Raw genomic sequence first — 20926 nt, 5'->3', positions numbered from 1 at the left:
CAGATCTATTTTCACAATTTTATATTATATATATTTTTGTCTTTCCCTTTTTTGCTGGAACAATTGTCTATCAGGAGGAGTGTGAAAGCACTGTTAAGATGCCTCGCTGTGAAGAAATGTGAGAATAAATTTGTCACAGTGGGCGGCGCATATTGAAAACTACCAAAACACACACTAAAGTACACAATTACTCCTCCCCCAATAAGCGTTTTTCCCCTTTCCTTTTCCTTTACACATCACAGAAGCGCAGGGTTTAACGCGCTGCTGCTTGCTTGGTCCCCAAACATAAACCTATTATCACGGTGTTGTGTCTAAATTCTTGGGAGTGTTTCTTGTCTGCTTCGCTGGAGTTTAAATATAGCAGTTGTCTGGCCTGATCAAATCTTGCTAATATACAGTATATTTGTTGAGGGGGTTCTGGGGGTTGAGTGGTTGTCCTATATACGTGATTTGAACACAGCTCAGAAGCCGTTCACAAACTAAAAGAATGTTTCTTATTAAGCCCTGTTTACGTTATTGCCTGAAGAGAAACTAAATACTACTAAACTACTAATAGTGGTTCAGGTTATTCTGTTGTTGTATCTTTGAATGTTGGGTGTGAGTAGTTGGTGGTAGAAGAGGCCATTGGCGCAGAGTAGCAGCATTATTTTTTGGAGTCAGCCCCAGGGCAGCTGTAACTTACCATTACCAACTAATACACTACTGCTGTGCTTTGAGAAAATGGTGAAGTGCAATATTAATCCAAGCGATTATGACTATTAAATACAAGTCTAGTATAGATTGATGTGCGTGTAAGTTTTCAAGGGGAAAAGGGGCCTTATCTCACACTATAAGGTTTTTTAATAGAAAAATATTGCTTTGTTTTTCCTCTAGGTTTGCAGCTGATAGTCCCACAAGAGTGATATGCACCTTCAACATTGTTTTCTAAAAATGAGGGATGAAAAGTCAACCTTTCAACCCCTTCTCTTCCCCTGAGTGCTGCTCTGTCAGCCTGCTTACAGCTTGATGATTCAAATGTCCATCACTTAAACTCAGAGTAGAGGGCAGGCCAGAGAAGTCTGCCGAAAAAACTTGATAAACACTGTTTTCATGGTGTTGTTTGTCATGAACAAAGTGTATTGTAATGACAAGTTCTGCTTTAGTCCTTCACCTTCAAATATTGTGGTGAATTGTTATTACTGATATTAACTGGTGGGCATTGGACAATAAAGTTTAAGTTAAATCTTTAAGTATTTCATAAGACTTTATTTTTAATTTTATGGATGCACACAGTAGTCCAGTATCTTGCTAACAGATTAATCCTCACCACAGTTGCATGGCTTTATTAAGAATGCAGTGTTTAAATATCAAAATGTCTTGAATGTCTCAATATGTCCCATCAAACACACTCTTGGGTAAACCAGCAGCATTAGATTAGTTAGCAGCGCGCTCAGGATGTCCGCTGGTGTAATTTTGCCAGCCGCACTGCCCAGATGAATGGAAATTTGCTTAAATTTGATAACGCTGGGGAGCCTGGAGGTGCTACTTGCACACGTCACGCTGTATTAAAGTGTCACCTTTTGTTTTAATAAGTAACCGCTGATGACTTTGTGGAGCTTTGGAAGGATACTCAAAGAAGGGCTACGGGGTGATAATGACTGGCACATGTAAACCAATCAAAAATACACAGAATTTCAAATACAAAACAAATCACGTACAAAAAGTGTCACAGTCTAAGAGCCACCATTTAGAAGATCTAGAAAAGTAGATAATTGAATCACCTGCTCGGCGTGCCTCGAAGCAAGCTTGACTCATCTCATCCTTTAGCTCCTGGTTCTCTGCAGCGATAGCCTCCCCGACGGCAACAAACCGACCCACTGCCACACTCACAGCCTGGCCCACCCGGTGTATGGCAGCCAGGGTCCGCTCCGACTTCTTTGGCTTATCTTTGTGGTTGATCAAAGTGGTAATCTGAAGGAAAAACATTGACATCAGTTACTTTTTTCAAACAAAAACAGTTAATACAAGGATAATTATATTCTAACAATATACATTTTATTTATTCAAAAAAGTGAAGACTGAAAATGGCATTTATATGACGCAGAATGAAATAAAATAAAAAATATTAAACAAAGTACTTCATGTTGTGTCACATGGGCTGCGAGATTAATCAAATCAAAATTAAAATGGATGCAGTTACCAAATCTTTGAAATTTCTGAAATGTCTTGATATTTTTGAAGTACCAGTATCATTTCCTCCACAAATAACCAAATATCCTGTTTTATTCTGCAAATAAACTGCTAACTCTGTAGTTTAGATCCGTACAAATATGTTCTGAAATACATGGGATTATTTTCTATTTCAGTCTAAAATCTAATCATGTGGTCTAATACTTTTCTAAACTGTAATGAATATTTTTTTCACTTTATAAATTATGTTTGAGAAAATGCAAGTGTGTATAGTGCCAGTATAATTTATATTAAGGAGCTAAAATAAGCTACATTTAAAATAAGATCCTCTCAGAGAGTCTTTCCTTCCCTTTAATCTCAAAATATATAAAGTATTTTTAGAGATGTTCGTCTGTGACTGTGTATGTGCTTAGGAACCAAAGCCTGGATGACACAAGACAATATTGTATAATTAAACAGATGGTGAGCTGTTGAGCACAAAGCTGTCTTTACTGTAAGTGTCAATTATGAATTATGAATGGCTCATTATTTATTGATCACTTCCACTGTCTCCAGCTGTTTCGATTGTCGATCTGTGCCTGGCTCTGTGTCAAACCAGTTCGGTCGGAAAATGGTGGGTGTTTTTTTTTAATTGGTCCAGAGTAGCAGGTGGTCCGTGGGGGAGATGGTTAGTTTACAGCAAATCTTAAACTGGCTACAAAAAACAGGCAGCGTTTTGATAAGGCCACATGTTGCTTTGTACACACATTTAAAAAAAGAAAATCATCATAGTCAAGTCATGACACATAAAACATGCATACACATAAATCCCATTATTCTAAGTGACCAGGCAGTGGGTACATTAAAAAGGACTAATCAGATAACCAAATAACTAGATCTGATTGTGTTTGACTGCGTTTTCATGCCTGGTGCCTGGTGCCACTTAATTCATCCCATTTCATCTCATTTTAGAGCAACAGTGCATGATTGTACAGTGCATTTATCTAAAAGAAAAAATAATAAAAACACTTTCTTAGATATTTTGTCTTTAATCTTTGTCTCTCCTTAATTGGCCTTGATTGTCACAGGCAGGAACAAACAGAAATCTGATTACTCACATCAGATTGTCTAATCTCTCTAAATCAAATAATCTGAAAACTCCAGAAATCAGATAATGGTCAGATTTTGGTATGCTGGTAAAATCCTTGAGGTTTCTAATTTCCCCCCACTGGGTTTAATTCTTGTTAATATTGCTTCTCTGCTTATCTATTGACCAATGACCAAATCAATATTGTTGTGCAGCCCTGTCAGGCAACAACTCTTATGATTTTGGGCTTTAGAAAAATAAATTGAATTGAAAAGTAGCCAGTGCGTCTTGTCGTATCCAGTACTGATATGTAAATTTAGCATCTTGAAAATGCCAGGCTGAGTCAGCAAACTGCCAGAGTTGCTGCCTCGTGATACTGAAACAAGATTAAAAACTGTTCTTCGTGAAAATATTTACCGTGACACTGACGTCAAGTGACATCGACTTTCAAAGTTTGGCCAACTGACTTTGGCGCTCGAGTTAGCGCAGCTGCAGAACAGTGAATCCTGGCTGATAACAATTATCAGAAGACGCTACAGGAAAAAATTAGCTCTTTGCTTCACACAAGTGGATGAAATATCTGTTCTGACACAAGCAATATAGAACCATTTATCACTGTTAAGGGAATACTCTACGGGCCTGGTAACAGAGTGGGGTTACCGGGGTACAACCTCGACAACTATTAGTGCAGACAGACGAGACACAGGGCTATTTCACTAACTTGATCTTGAGAATCAAAAATCTAATTGCAATTATTATTATTATTCCTTTTATGATCCGATTTACAGTTTGTTGTAGGATTTTGTTCAAAGAGCACATTTTACACCATGAGCAGAACAGAAATCTGAACTGCTAAACTAATCCAATGACCCTATGTATTACTGAGCGGGTTTATTATTATTACAATATTAGGGGTTGGAGGTACCAGGTTTTTTTTTAACATAATAAAAAACAGCTCATTCGTTGTTTGCAAAGGGAAATATGTTAGCTAAGTCTTTGTGATTTTGCTGATTGTGGCCCGGACATAAATTGTGATTTCGATTTGTTTGCGATTAGAGCCCTTGTGGATTCTCTACTGTCTTGGACCTGGACCGACAGAAGAATGCCAAATATCCAGAATAGACAGAGTAAATAAATAAAGTAAGCAGGTTTGTGCCTTTTATTGTGAGGTGTACTATTTACTTTGTCACTAATGTTTTCATCATCGTCAATGTGTGTTTAGTCTGCTGTTTTACATTGTCTTATGTGCATTTGTATGTTGAGCACTTTGGGTTAACTTTGTTGTTTTCAAGGTGCTCTAAAAATAAAGTTGGATTGAATCGGATCAAAACACAGGAAGTAATTACTGAAAAAGCAGAGAGTCATTTTTTATTGACTTCATAAAACATAGCAACAATTGTTTTTTTGTTACAGATTCAGATTCTACCAACACTTTCTACACTGGGGCATGTTTAATTCAAATGGGTTAAAATGATGCAGGGAGCAGCACAGATAGGGATTTGCTTTGTTGGAGCTCGGTAAGTGACCACATTCACTGAGCTGTGCAAACAGGAACAGGGCAGAGACTGGACAGGACGTTCTGTAATATTGATTCAGTGCAGTCTTTTGAGTCTAACCCTTTGTAAAGGAGCTGACACGTTTTCCATGAGGAAAGATATTAAAAAAATTATCTGCAAATGTTATTTAACAACCACATTATATGTTAGAATTCAATAAGGGTTCCATGGTCGCTCTTACTTAAAAGGGCTATGAAGTTTGAGGTTAAGACTTTACCTCTCACTGTAGGCTTCTCATAAGGAAATTCAGGTTTGATTCTTTATTTCATACTATAGCGGGGACTGAGCTCTGGTGCACTCTGGCTGAGCACGCATTACAACGAGCTGCAATACTTTGTGATACAGCGGTGTGATTAACACCATTAGAATGTTTTTAACTGCAAAGTTATTGCTGTTGATTCATAACTTGGGCCAACCAAACTAAAGTAATATCATTTTTGGTAAAGGTAAAATCTTTACATTTTAGGTTTAGGGTTTTCAAAAAATAAAAAACAATAAACAATGGTTTTGATCTATATTACAACAATTGCAAATTGCAAACATTGTAATGTAAAATAATAATCATATTCAGTGTTTTTTATCATCATCCTGGTATTGACGGTACAGAGTATAAAACGTCTCCCTTCAAATCAAAATAGAGCTTGAAATTTTAGTATTGTAACACTTGCTCTGATTAGATTCTTATTTCAGAAAATGGCCTGCATTAAATAACACTAGTGGATCACTATCACACAATCTAACAGAATAACCCAAAATACACATCTTACAAAGTAATTAACGTGTTATGTCCTGTGGAGTTCAAGTACTTTCAGTTGTTGACAACCAGTGGATTCTATCTACTTCCTCTGTTGTCGATAATTAGGACAACAATTACACGGCTATAAAACAAGAGGAAAGTGCTTACTCTGAGAAGCACAAAAGCATTGGTGCACCCTCCCGCTGGTAAGCAGGAAACCTCACACCTCAAGGACGCGCTGACCCACTATAATTCAGTCCTAACAAAAGCTGGAAACATTTGTGGCTGCCTCCCATGGCTACTGACTGAAAAGCAATGCGAGGAGAAAGTTGGCCATTGTCACTCTTTCGGTTTTCTTTCGGGCTGGTTCATAGATTATGCATGCTATATAAATACTTAGTTTGTGTATAAATAGCTTGCATTGTTTTGGATGAAAAATGTAGTCCACTTATTCAAGCATGGAATCAATTCAAAGCTTTCAAACAATGGGGATGAGATAAAAGTAAGTGTGAACAAGCTCGTCCTGGAGGCCTTTATACTTTGGGGGAATTCATCACAATAATTGCTTGCTAAGTATTTTTTGCACTTTTGGCTAATTCAAAACAGGAATTATATAACTCTTTTTGAGGAATTTGTTTTATTCAACCATCGGTAATGACAACTTCAAAAGATTTACTGCAAATGTTACCCCAGTTCCATTTCACAATCAATATTCTGGGATGTAAATATAATATATTAGAGGGTATGTTATCTGTCCACCAACAAACCAACATAAGCAGCAGTAGATCCAACCATTGGTGCAATTGGTTTTGTTTAGTCCAATGTTTGACTGAAAGTTGGCTGTGTTCTCTTGAAGGCTACTGGATGTTTTTTCTAATAACTAATCTAATGTGTTGGTTTAGAAGTAATTGGACTCTAACTTGTACGAGGAGGGAAAGTCAAGTAAAGGAAACAAAGGAGCTATAACATCCAACAACACATGCAGTCCTGGCTGTGTTTATGTCTCACGAAGCCAAGCTGTCAGCATAATTTTAGTCTTGGAGGATTTTCCTTTTCGCCCTTGTTAATACAAAACAAATATACCTATGTGCTGCAGGAAACTAGCCTAGAGAATATACAAACAAGCAGCATATGGATGATTTTGTTCAAAGAAATCTGCAGAAGAGCATTTCCAGGTCTCATTAAGTCCTATTAAATTTCCCCATGTGGAACAATAAAGAATATCTTATTATGTCCAAGCGGGGGTAAGAAAGAACACAGCTTTCCTTCTACTCCCTTCCGTTTGTGTTGTTGATGTTTTCTATGCAACATTTACATGAGTAAATTCAAAATAGATAAAATAGCATACTTTCCTATAACCACAGGTAAACAAAACATTATATCATTACTAGTTATATTTTTCAATATTTGTACTCACATTTTTGTATTTACGTCTACATTAAGAGATAAGATAAGATATTCCTTTATTGTCCCACATGGGGAAATTTCATTGGTGCAACGCAGGTAGATACAGAGGTAGATACAGAAGAACAGATCACTTATAGGAAGTCTGAAAAACACTTTCAGTAGAAGATCTCCTATAAATAAATAAAAACTCCCATAGACAAATAAATAAATAAATACCATTGCATGTGATCCCGACAGTAATTGCACATGAATATGTGTCACGACAGCACATAGATTGCACATGAATTTCACAGTAATTGCACATGAATTGCACATGAATTCCAACAGCAATTGCACATATGACAGAATTGCACATCATTATTAGGTTAGGTCAGTATTGCGAGTGTTCAGGACTAACAGTGTTTGTTATAAAGTCTGACAGCAGCAGGAAGGAAAGACCTACGGAACCTTTCCTTCACACAGCGAGGGTGGATCAGTCTCTCGCTGAAGCTGCTCTCCAGAGCGGAGAGAGTGTCCTGCAGGGGGTGACACTCATGGTCCAGCATAGATGTGAATCTAGCCAGGACCCTCCTGTCCCCCACCTCCTGCACCGAGTCCAGAGCACAGCCCAGGACGGAGCTGGACTTCTTGATGACTCTGTCCAGCTTCTTCCTCTCCCTCTCTGTGATGCTGCTGCTCCAGCAGGCCACACCTACAGGAGCTGATGCCACCACAGAGTCGTAGAAGGTCTTCAGGAGTGGCCCTGTCACTCCAAAAGACCTGAGTCTCCTCAGGAGGTAGAGCCGACTCTGGCTCTTCCTGTACAGTGCGTCTGTGTTATGAGTCCAGTCCAGTTTGTGGTTCAGATGAACACCCAGGTACTTGTATGAGTCCACTCTCTCAATGTCCCGTCCCTGGATGTTCACTGGTGAGGGGGCAGTGGGGTGGCGTCTGCGGAAATCCACCACCATCTCCTTGGTCTTCCCCGCGTTGATGAGGAGGTGGTTCCGCTGACACCAGTCCACAAAGTCCTGCGCCAGTCCTCTGTACTCCTTGTCATCGTCGTCCGTGATGAGTCCGATGATGGCAGAGTCGTCAGAGAACTTCTGCAGGACACAGCTGTCCGTGTCATGTCTGAAGTCTGCAGTGTAGAGGGTGAAGAGAAAGGGCGCGAGGACAGTGCCCTGGGGCGCCCCCACACTGCAGGTCCGAGTGTCAGACACACAGTTCCGGGCTCTCACAAACTGGGGTCGGTCCGTGAGGTAGTCCAGGATCCACTCTGCCAGGTCATACTCCACACCAGCAGTCTCCAGCTTGTCCCTCAGGAGCAGCGGCTGGATGGTGTTGAAGGCGCTGGAAAGATCGAAGAACAGAATCCTCACAGAGCTGCCAGGCTTTTCCAGGTGAGAGAGAGAGCGGTGCAGCAGGGAGATGACGGCGTCCTCCACTCCGATGCCAGACCGATATGCAAACTGCAGCGGGTCCATGGCTGAGCTCACGGTGGAGCGGAGGTGGTCCAGAACTAGCCGCTCCAGTGTCTTCATCAGGTGGGACGTGAGAGCCACTGGCCTGAAGCAAAGATCAATCATATTTCTGGTTCCAACACTTTACAGATACTTTAAGGTGTCTACGTGTGTCAAGAAGAGGAACAGCGTCTTACTGTCCTGAGAATACAGTTGTCTGTGACTCCTTTGTCTATGAATACCTTTTTCGCACTTTCACTTCTCCACCTTTGTAACTGGACCTTGAATTGTTATCTTTTCCTCCCCAGCAACAGGAGGAACAAGGACTGAACAAGTTGAACCAAGTCATTGCTATATAATGTAAAATGTAACAATTATTCAGGACTGACACAACTGTCTCCGAGTAGACTTGTGCAATCATTCCATCATTGATTTATGTTCTTTATACGTTTATGCATTTATAATAAATCACCAAAAGACACTTCATTGTCATCCTTTTCGTTTTGCCATTATCTATTGCTAAATACTGAAGTGGGAAAACATGAACAAACAAACAAATATACACTCATATTTTGTGTGTGTGATTGATGACACAGGGCTGAAATAAAAAATAACTAAGATATATAGTTTGGTCAATATTTGCTCAATTATAATATCAATTAATGTTGTCCTTCAGGTGCTCAGAAACTTGCAAATGTATTAGCTTTGAGTATTTACTGATGCAAAGTGATATGTGCATATGCAATTGCTGCAGAGGGACAGGAGCGCGAGTGATGAGAGCTCTTTTTCTGAACATTCACATAATCCTAAACTGGCTGAACAGACCTGAGTTGGACATAAATTGCCTAAAAAGTAAACTGATATAAGGGTATAGGAGACAATATTTTTCATGGTATATAACATACACAAAATTTGCTCATCACCCATATAAGCCCAGCAAACAAGAAGCTAAAAGATAATAAACTACTGATCCAATGAACTCAAACAATTATCTATAAGCAACGACAAATAACATAAAAAACAAATATGCTAACAGCAAAAGACAACAGATTATGTTTCATTGTTGTTTCATTGTGCAATCTAACGGCAGTAATAATGCAGGTTTTGATCTAATTACCGGTACCTTAATTATACTTGCTGCCTGTGTCAGTTATTAGTAGGGCCTAACTGATATGTCGGTTGGCCGATGTCATGGCCGAAATGGGCAAAACATTCAGATTAGTGTCTATATGTTGCGCAGTACCAATATGTTTCTTTAGAGAAGTGTGTTTGCTGTAGTGCAGCAGAATGCAGCCTCAGTTCCTGTTTGCCCGGTGCACTCAGACCATTCATGACACTGACGAGGCAGCACTGGATTTAAATGCTCTGAAATAAGCTACGGACTCAAGAATAAAAGTTAACTTCAGCATAGATCACGCCAGGAACAAAACAGGGTTTATTTTTTATCAGTGTCAGCGTGAAGAGAGAACACACACAGAACACACACAGAGCACACACAGAGCACAGAACACACACAGAACACAGACAGAACACAGACAGAACACACACAGAGCACACACAGAACACACACAGAGCACACACAGAACACAGAACACACACAGAACACAGACAGAACACAGACAGAACACACACAGAGCACACACAGAACACACACAGAGCACACACAGAACACAGACAGAACACAGACAGAACACAGACAGAGCACACACAGAACACACACAGAGCACACACAGAACACACACAGAGCACACACAGAACACACACAGAGCACACACAGAACACAGACAGAACACAGACAGAACACAGACAGAGCACACACAGAACACACACAGAGCACACACAGAACACACACAGAGCACACACAGAACACACACAGAGCACACACAGAACACAGACAGAGCACACACAGAACACACACAGAACACACACAGAACACACACAGAGCACACACAGAGCACACACAGAGCACACACAGAACACAGACAGAGCACAGACAGAGCACACACAGAACACACACAGAACACACACAGAGCACACACAGAGCACACACAGAACACAGACAGAGCACAGACAGAGCACACACAGAACACACACAGAGCACACACAGAACACACACAGAACACACACAGAGCACACACAGAGCACACACAGAACACAGACAGAGCACAGACAGAGCACACACACAGAACACACACAGAACACAGACAGAGCACAGACAGAACACACACAGAACACACACAGAACACAGACAGAGCACACACAGAACACACACAGAACACACACAGAACACACACAGAGCACACACAGAGCACACACAGAACACAGACAGAGCACAGACAGAACACACACAGAACACACACAGAACACACACAGAACACACACAGAGCACACACAGAGCACAGAACACACACAGAACACACAGAGAACACACACAGAGCACAGACAGAACACAGACAGAACACACACAGAACACAGACAGAACACACACAGAACACACACAGAACACACACAGAGCACACACAGAACACACACAGAGCACTGAACACACACATAACACACACAGAACACAGACAGAGCACACACACAGAACACACACAGAACACACACAGAGCACACACAGAGCACACACAGAGCACACACAGAACACACACAGAACACACACAGAGCACACACAGAACACACACAGAACACACACAGAACACACAGGGCACACACAGAACACACACAGAGCACACACAGAGCACACACAGAGCACACACAGAACACACACAGAACACACACAGAGCACACACAGAGCACACACAGAACACACACAGAGCACACACAGAACACACACAGAACACACACAGAACACACACAGAACACACAGGGCACACACAGAACACACACAGAGCACACACAGAGCACACACAGAGCACACACAGAACACACACAGAACACACACAGAGCACACACAGAGCACACACAGAACACACACAGAACACACACAGAGCACACACAGAGCACACACAGAACACACACAGAGCACACACAGAACACACACAGAACACACACAGAACACACACAGAACACACAGGGCACACACAGAACACACACAGAGCACACACAGAGCACACACAGAGCACACACAGAACACACACAGAACACACACAGAGCACACACAGAACACACACAGAACACACACAGAACACACACAGAGCACACACAGAGCACACACAGAACACACACAGAACACACACAGAGCACGCACAGAGCACGCACAGTTCTCTGATTGGTCTACTTCAAAGTGATCATGATCATTTGATCTATTTCACTGGACCCATCGATATGCGAATGGGCAGTGAAAAGCTGTGCTAACAGTAAGCATTTACACACATTCATTTACGGCACACGCATTTTCATTCTCCAATCCTTTTGAGTCATTCACTTCAATAGCAGACAAGTCAATCAAAAAGAGCATTATACAAACACACATTATGCAAACACACTAAAAAAGGACTGTGGAGGCAGAATAACAGTAAATGTATCACTATTTTATAATCAACTACTCATCAATACATGTTTTATTACATACTGTATAATGTACGTGATTGTATATGAATATTACAATATATTGACTATTGGCACCTTTGACCTCATATACAGTATAGACGTTCGTATCGGCCACCAACATTCCATATCGGTCAAGCCCCAATTTTTTCGTAACTTTATTCTGATGCAAAATAAAAACCTGTGTTTTTTGTCTTTTCTTCTCTGTGTACAGTACAGAATGTGATTCGTGTTGTGTCCCTAGAGTTGTCCCGCAGCAGCACAGTACAGTAGAGAAGGGAGTTTCACTGTTAAAGCGGCCTCCTTTGGGTATTAAGACTACCGCACGACCAAGAGCACAGATGAGCAAAAAAAAATTCACCTCTGCTGCCGCCAACTCTTTCACTACAAAAATGTTATTACACACACAACAAAATTGTATAAAATTGAGGAAAATAGTATGGCTCCTTGTGGATTTAGAACACTGAGAGGAATATGAAAAATGTCTAAAATAATTCTACTTCTCGTCAATATGAAAACAGAATAAGAGTGAACCAATTAAAGCCAGATTCCAATATAATGGAATTCTCCAAAGTGAACATAAGTATACACCGTGGGGACATAGCCCACTAATGGTGCAAGAGGCACGCTGCAGCTTGTTAAAAGAGAACCACTGGGCAGTACTTCAGTGCAGAAAATATACTACATCTACGTGTAAACATGGCCGAAATTATATTTTGAATTATAAGGAATGGAGCATGCGTGTCATAGAATGCTGTAGGACACTCAGTGGTCTAGGGGCAAGATATCTATGTTTTTAGATATACTTTGATATAAGGGTTGTCAAAGTACCTTGATAGACACTAATTAATAATAAAACTAGTCACTTTGACACTCCTTTGAATGAGTATAGACTGAAAAAATAACATAAACCATACAATTGGACCTTGAATAGTTGTGTAAGGGTTTTGATCTACTGTATATCTGAAACATCATAGACCACATGATATTATAATTATATAAACTCTGAAAAACTAATTATTTTGTGTTGAAAATTAATTAATTGTCTAAAAATATAATTTCTTTGTCATCAATGTGTCAGCTTTTTCTTAGTAATGAAATAATTGAGTATGAAATGTTGGTATCGTGACAATATTATTAGATGTATAAACAAATGTTCTTTCACAATATTACTTTCCATTTCACTAGAAAAATGAAAAAAAAAAATAAAATAATTAATAGCAAGAATTTGTTGAAACAGACCTGTATACATTTTGGACAGTCATGGGGTTCAGAGTGCTGAAACATTAGCACAGTTGTCACATCAAAATAAAATTGGACTCGTGGCTATGGCGGAATTTGGCCAATAGCTGGGGCCAATCCCAAACAAATCAGATTCGACATTTGCGGATCATAAGTTTTGATATTCCTTTCAAAATCATCATTCAATAACAGACTGAAACAAGACCTTCTCCTTCTGAAGTCAGATGAAACAAATACCTCTAAAGTCTTAGTTACACTTTCATATCACAAATATTTATTTCTGCATTCAGACTGCCTCCATGCAGATATTCAGAAGCATGTGAGCGCTGCACCATCCTTCACACCTATAAAACTGAAGCGGCAGAGATAGATAAAGACTGGTATGATTTGGCACTTGGCGAGGAAGTTCTTTAGGGTGATTGAACAAAGATGGTTCCAATCAGAGAGAAGGAACATTTCAGAGACAAGACACCCACTGTATGCCTATACAACCCAAAAGACTTGTGGGATAATACCATCTGATTGCCAAAGAGAGCAAGCGAGGAGGGAGCGGGGAAGTGCACATGGAGCAGCTGATGGATGTGGGAAGACTGCAGGGGCCACAGACGGGCATTAAACAGCTATGTACAGGGGCCAACAAGCAGATCAGCATTCCACGTTTTTTTGTCCAGGGAGCAAACTGGGTACAAATATGTCCATACTGAGACTTTTTTATCCAACGTTTTGAAGAGGGTTAAAAAGATCATACCACTGGGATTAAGATTCTAGGGATTGTTTTCCTTATGTATACCATGTATCTGATTTGTCCTTGAATGTGATTCATGTATTTATAAGGAATAAATGAATAGTCATCACTAATGGTTGAATACTGACTAGAAAAGCTACAAAATAAGATAGAAATGCAAATAATATAGTAATCATGAAATAAGCCCCCCTCTATTTGGAGAAAAAAAGATTGGATGGATTCCAAAGGTCTGACATAAGAAGACGGCCTCATGATGTGACCAGTCTTCTTGGCCCATAGACACAGAGCAGAGGAGACAGACAGATGCTGATGTAGACGGACAGCTCGATGCGTGGGCACGGACCACGTAAACGCTCACAAAACTAAGGGAGAGCAACATCTGATGAATCTAAAACCCTACATTTTGAGTCTATATTTCAGCAGCGTCTAAGAAAAGGGCAGTGTTTGGCCTTCAAGTTCGGCTCTGCAATCGGAATTGACATTTAAATATATAGACAGCAGATAGACTCCACAGCAAACATCTGGAAGAAACGTTACCACTATTGAATAACAATTACAAATAGTAGATACACCAGTTCATAAAACTAACCCAATACACTTTATTTATGCTTGCATCTAGCAAAAAGATTAAACTTGTAAACAATTGCTGTATTTATACAGCAAATATTTATACATGAATGAACAAACCCAAAGTATATAGGACAAATATCCCTGCCCTAGTTAAAATAAGTTTCTTGCCTCTTTGACCAGTGTTGCATGCCAGAGCCATAATGGCGGCTTGGTAGAACAGTATAAGCAGAGAAACACAAGCACACTCTCACCCCGCTCACATTCAACAGGGCACAATGGCTCTTTTCATTGGTGTGTGCTGGTGTTCTGTGGACAGTAGGTAGGAGGGACAAGCAGAGAAAGAGTAGCAGCAGGGATAACGTTAGAAAAGGAGCGGTAGTGTGCCCTGAACATGGCGTGACCGTGGGGTCAAAGGTCAAATTGCTCCCACTGTTCACCTGCTCCCCCTGCTATCTCCACCTGGGCATGTCTTCAAGAGGGTCAGTACCAGTACATGCTTCAGGCTGTGGATTGGCACAGTCTCCACTGAGGATTATAGACGTGAGCAAGTCTAAATATTACTTTATCATGGCAACAGTACAAACATGCTTCTCTTTTTTCAAACTCAACATGAATTAAATATGGAGTATGCTTTTAGTACAAAGTTGCTAAAAAAGACTTCATGTATTGTAAGATAAATATAAATTAACATAGCATGTTCTATCTGTATCTCATTGTACAAACAGAAGCATATAAGAATCTTTTCAAAAATGCAAACTGCTCTTCTTGACACAAATAAATCAAATTCCTGATATTGTTCACCGAGAGTGGCCAAATCTTGCTGGCCTAACAATAATGATGTAAGACATAATAGTGTCATTGCATGAGAAGCACACAGTACCAACAGTCTGACTAAATGCACAAAACATAAATAAATAATGTTGCAATAATGAGGAAAACAAACTCTTAAGTATAACTGCTCAAACTTACTTTTAAAGAAGCACAAAGAACAGCAGAAACATTGTGAACAGTGAGATAAATGTATTCATGTCCTAAACACGTTTGGACTAGTACATGCTGAGCACAAAGCAAAAAGCTCCCCTGAAAAGGCTGTGGAGACAGATGATTCAGCTGCTTTCACGATGCATATTCATGGTGTGGATTGGAACAACATGAACAGCACACTAAACCATCATATCGGTTCTCTTTTTACAGCTTGGGAGGCAGTGGGTGACTGTCTTGTCTAAGCCGAGGTGGCATCTAACCCTTGAGTAGTCAACAAAAATGTTTGCCCAAGGGCTCTTGGTATGATTCACAGCAGGGTGCATGTCAAAACACCGAAGTCATTTCCCCAATGTTCTACTTTTTCAGACAGATTTAGCAGTAACACAGCGGGCATCATCTTCTTATGCAAGGAATGTTAATTGAGATTAAAATAGTCAAATCGTCTTTTGAATAAAGTGGGAAAATATGCAGCACTTAAACCAATTCAGTAATTTTCATCTCACAATATTTTGATGGTAAGCCTAGTTCTTGGTTCAGTTTGTCAGGGGCATTTATTGCAAATAGCCAAACAAATCATACACAATTATGCAAAGTCTAATGTTTGAAAAGTCACCAAGTTCAGTGGTTGTCAAGGGCGACCTGGAGTGTAAATGTGGTAATATGACAGTCCTGTCTGCCCGTGTGCAAAGGAGCCATGCGAAAAACAACACAATAGATGAGGAAGTTGGCACGCAGCAGGAGGACCAATACAGTCTTATATTTTCCTAGGGACCATTTACTGTCAAATACAATCCCATTTACTGCCCTGTATAATGCTTTGGGATCCTTGGCGCTCTGCCATGCTTCAAGTGTTCATAGCCTCATGATTTTCAAATAGTGATGGAGATTGTGATATAGTGTTACAGGCGTTGTAGCGCTTATAATTACTTTTTATCCAAGGAAATTGATTAAACAGTAAGTTGAGCTATAAATTCAAAACCCTAAAATCAGTAAAAATCCAATTGGCTAATGTTTTCTTAGTGCCACTTCCAATTGTGGTTAAATAAGTTGCAAATGTATGTTAAGAGGCAAATGACATTAGAGAAAGATGTGGGTTCTAAAATAGTCACGATTATTATTTGTTAGTTATCGTAATCTACATATTCACGATTAACGATTAGTCGAATTAGCTTGACATTGTTGTTTCTAATGGTGGATTTAACCCATCACAATGAAGTGTGAAGCAGTTTACTTTATCTACCTCTCAAAGGCAATAGAAAAGCAGTAAGTGTTATGTAATCGTGATAAAATCGAAATTGTGATCCGTCTCCAAGATTTGCCATATTGCAAATTCACATAGCATTTACCCTCCAACTAGATTTGCAATTCCCTATTTCTTCACCATTGCAACACAAAACAAATAGTCGCTGAACCAATGTTTCTGGATGTGATTGCTTTGCATAGAGGAGAATTGGTCATCTCTTCGCTTTGGCAGTGAACTAGAGTCAACATGCAAAAGCTTCAGTAGGATTGCATTCAAAAACCAAAGACTTGGGAACTCAGACGAAAGCAGAAAAGCAGGAGAATTGCCTTGTGCTCCATCTTGGCTGTCTAAAAATAATGGGAAATCTATCAAGTCTTAAGTGGACCAACTGAGTGTGCAGAGTAGATAGCCCTGGGGAGTCATTGTGACCGGAGCAAGCTGACGTTTACCAATTGACAACTTTCAACTATAGCTTTCATTCTACCTTCTATTTTACCAGGTTTTACTATTGTTACAAGTGTTGTGTGACATAGAACTGATCGTACCAACCCCATGTAAAAAACACGGCTACATTCATTGTAATCAGTGTGGCTGATATGAGGTGCAGGAAGTGCAGAGGAAGCAGGCACAGTTGATAAGGGACAAAGCTGGGACAGACACAGACAGCTGTGATGGAAAAGATAGGCTGCAAAATGGCAGAGGTTATACTGTAAATGAAGCGGGCAGTTAAAAAAAAAATGAAAATACAGTTCAAAGTTAAATGCTAAAATAATTTATCGGTTTGTACCAACACAAAAGTTTCCCTCTTGGAAATAGCACAGAGGTCCAGTGGGATGACCTATAAATCACAGTTTCGAGTTGAGGAACAGGACAAACACGTGGAGGCTGGAGATCAATTTGTGCCCCGTTAACCGGAATCTGAGGTGAACTTACACCAAGAGTGGAACAGGGGCGATCAAAGAAGTCTGTTTACAGAGCCCCACCTCAGCACACAAACAAGGCTTTGTGGTTCAGTGACCTCTCCAATCTCAGTTTATAAAGGAAGAGGAAATTCTCAAATGGGTTTTTTGAGCAAGAGCTCCAAACTTCAATATGAACTTTTAATACATTTTAGTGTACCTCATCTACCCTTTAAGCAAATCTAATAACTGTAATTTACATTTGTCAAAGAAAATTCTTGCCAAAGCATTTCAGACATTAGTGAATTACCATGCCATTGAAAACTAACACTTGTTGTATTGTTTGATAAGTTATTTTTTGGAAAGACATGATCATAGACAATGACTGTTTGCCACAGTCACATTTCTTCCAAACAACAACTCTGAACTTACCAATATTAAGTTTTTTATTCACTTTTTATTAACACAAACCTGTAGTTGTCACTTTTAACAAAAAACAAAAACAAAAAGTACTTATAGTATACATAATTGGCTGCAAAAGCAACTATCAGATATTACAGTGTTGCTTAGATGAAAAACTTGAAAAATTGCTGAACGTTCATCAACATGAGAAATGCCTGTGAAGCGAGACATTAGTTCTACACAAGATGCTGACAAACACCTTGAATCTTAAGCTACAAAATAAAGCTTTCCCTGCAGCACTGCATTTCAAATCAGAAGCCTTCACAAACAAGTCCACATCAGCAGAGCCATGGAGGTAATCTCTGAAAATGTACGCCATATGTAGCTTCTCTGGACCACACGGGGCCCTTTGTTTCGGTCCAATTCATTTCATGTCTGCTGCTTCTTCCCTCAAAAGACCATTACAAGTCAGTGGTGGATGTGTAAGTTGGCAAGGAAACTCAGCCAGGCTGGATAACTTCCCCAGCGGGACAAGGCATATTACATCTAAATCCGAGTTCTTCAACTTATCCAGCGGTTGTGCAAAGAAGTCTTCTCTGAGACGTGTTATGCCTCACAATCTAGGTCATGTTGTATTGGCAAGTTTTCTCAGTTGTCTTTGATGCATAACCAATTTCACAAAAGTAGAATCTAACAGATAATGTATACTATGTGTGGTATGTAGCACTGCATATTGAAAATTAGAAACTAGAAAGCGTAAAAACTATTTTCTTCAACAAGCCGGAAAATTTGGATTAGTGATGCCTTACCTTCAAAGAAAGCAGCATGGCCTCGAGAGCTGAGGGTCCGTGCTATCAATCCAGCGGGTGATTGGGCCCCTGCTCTGTTTTGTGTGTTGGTGAAATGTGATATATGGCCAGTTGAAAAGGGCACATTTTGATGAACTTCTTTTGTATCCTAAATTATCCCAGAAGGATGTCCTTGTCTCACAGGTGAAGATGGATGAGTGGAAAGAGCAAAAGCGTCAAATCCACAGTGTTTTCTTCTTTTCTTTTCAATTTTAATAGAAAATCTGAACAACTGAAAAGCTGGAAAATCAAGTTACCTAAAACTCAATTAACTATCATATTTATATTATCATTTATATATATATATATATATATATATATATATATATATATATATATATATATATATATACATTTTATATATATATATATATATATATATATATATATATATATATATATATATGTATGTATATATATATATATATATATATATATCTGTCTATATGTCTTTGTTCTTAAATCTTTGAATCAACATACATGTTCTATATACCGGTAATTGACCATCATTAGGTCAGTGGAGTGTTAATAAAAAGTACTTCATTAACGTTTGCTAGTTTCCATTGTTTTGGCTGGAGCATGACAGACCTGAGACTCTGGTAAATATCAAATTAATCAATTGAACCTTTGATAGCAATTTAAATGAACATACAAAACTTCACATATACACAGTTGTAAAAAACATTTCAAACTCAATTTCTATGCTAGTAAACCGGTTTTATACTCTATACCCAGATTGATACAAAACAATTCACTGTTTTTCTAGTTCTAATTCTTTCTAGCTTTCAAATAGATTTCAGCTTCTATGCAACAATTTGAAGACTTTTTTTTTCCATTCAAAAGCTGCTTATTTAGTGTTATTAAAAAATATTTAGTTTTTAATGACAGTGATCATTCTGAAACTAATAGTAGAGAATGTAATTTCCATGTGGTCGAATACTAGTTCTTCTATAGATTAAGATTAATATAAAACTATTCAGCACACTCCAATTAACTAGTTATATGACTTTTTGACTATAGATCATCCACCTGATAAAAAAACACATGACAAGGAGGACTGCTTGGAATTTCTGGTTCCTGACACAAGAATCTATTCGACAAACACTTTAAAGTAGCACTAACATCTTTTTACTAATCTGCACAAGATCCGGTCTCCCAGAGCAGTTAAAATGAGGCATGATGCTGAAGTTTATCTTATTGCAACAACTTCAAACTGGAGCTGCCAACAAAACGGGCCGTGGAGGCCTTGCAAGTGCCCTCCCCCTCAGGTCGTGGCACAACAAATGTCTTTTAATGACTGAGTAATTATATAAAGTCCTCAAAAGGATAATCCGCACCGCTTGCCAGCCCAGCCTTGAAAACATCCCATCAGTCATCGTGATAGGTAATTACAAGTAATGGACAAATAATAGTCAAGTGTGAGAAAGTGGCTTAAGCAGGGCCTGTGATCGCTCTCCTTAGTGGCACCATGACCCACCACAACTCTACAGGACAATCATACAAACATAGCATCGATATTTATGTGAAACGAGATGATGAAAACACCAGCAAAAGAGGGCAGCATCAGGACACACCAGTCTCACGGACACAAAATGTCAGGTGTGGAAGAAATGTCAAGTATCTCTGGGGCACAAATATTTTTCAGAAGATGTGGACCTACAAGACATTTTAAAGAAAAAACTTCCGAAACACTATTATCGATCAATAGTGAATGGTAGACATTAGAGATTTGAAAATGTATTTAATTGAGATTGTTCTGTGAGAATTGCGAGCATAGAATAAGACAGGATATTTTGTTGTTTGTGGTGGAAATAATGGGACTTTGCTGATTGTATCCAAATTGTGATTTTAATTTGATTGTGATTAATCTTGCAGCCCTCGTAGACATGGTTGATCCAAGGTGACTCATGGATAAGGTCGTAACAAACGGACAAAACTAGACAGGCGTTTGAGCCCTGGGAGGTATAAAAACACTAAACCTAAGCAAAGCAGACTGTGAGGAGAAAGTTCATGCTCCCAGAGACCACAACCTTTGACCCCAGACCGTGAATCCCAATATTAAGAATAT

At 39.3% G+C, this 20926-nt stretch overlaps 1 protein-coding gene across 4 annotated transcripts in view; it reads right to left on the bottom strand.

Annotated features, from left to right (window-relative positions):
- ctnnal1 (catenin (cadherin-associated protein), alpha-like 1) overlaps nucleotides 1-20926 on the bottom strand; it is a 45558-nt gene that overhangs the window by 15028 nt on the left and 9604 nt on the right. For all 4 annotated transcript variants that reach the window (XM_072447565.1, XM_072447566.1, XM_072447563.1 and 1 more), the window contains exon 2: nucleotides 1761-1950. In XM_072447565.1, the coding sequence (XP_072303666.1) occupies nucleotides 1761-1950 (190 nt within the window). The remainder of the gene's footprint in view (nucleotides 1-1760; nucleotides 1951-20926) is intronic.

Source organism: Eucyclogobius newberryi, unplaced genomic scaffold (genome assembly GCF_026437365.1).
Source record: "Eucyclogobius newberryi isolate DKJ021-1_F unplaced genomic scaffold, fEucNew1.0.hap1 SCAF_16, whole genome shotgun sequence".
Taxonomy (NCBI): Eukaryota; Metazoa; Chordata; class Actinopteri; order Gobiiformes; family Gobiidae; genus Eucyclogobius; species Eucyclogobius newberryi.
This window is presented reverse-complemented; position numbering and strand designations above follow the sequence as displayed.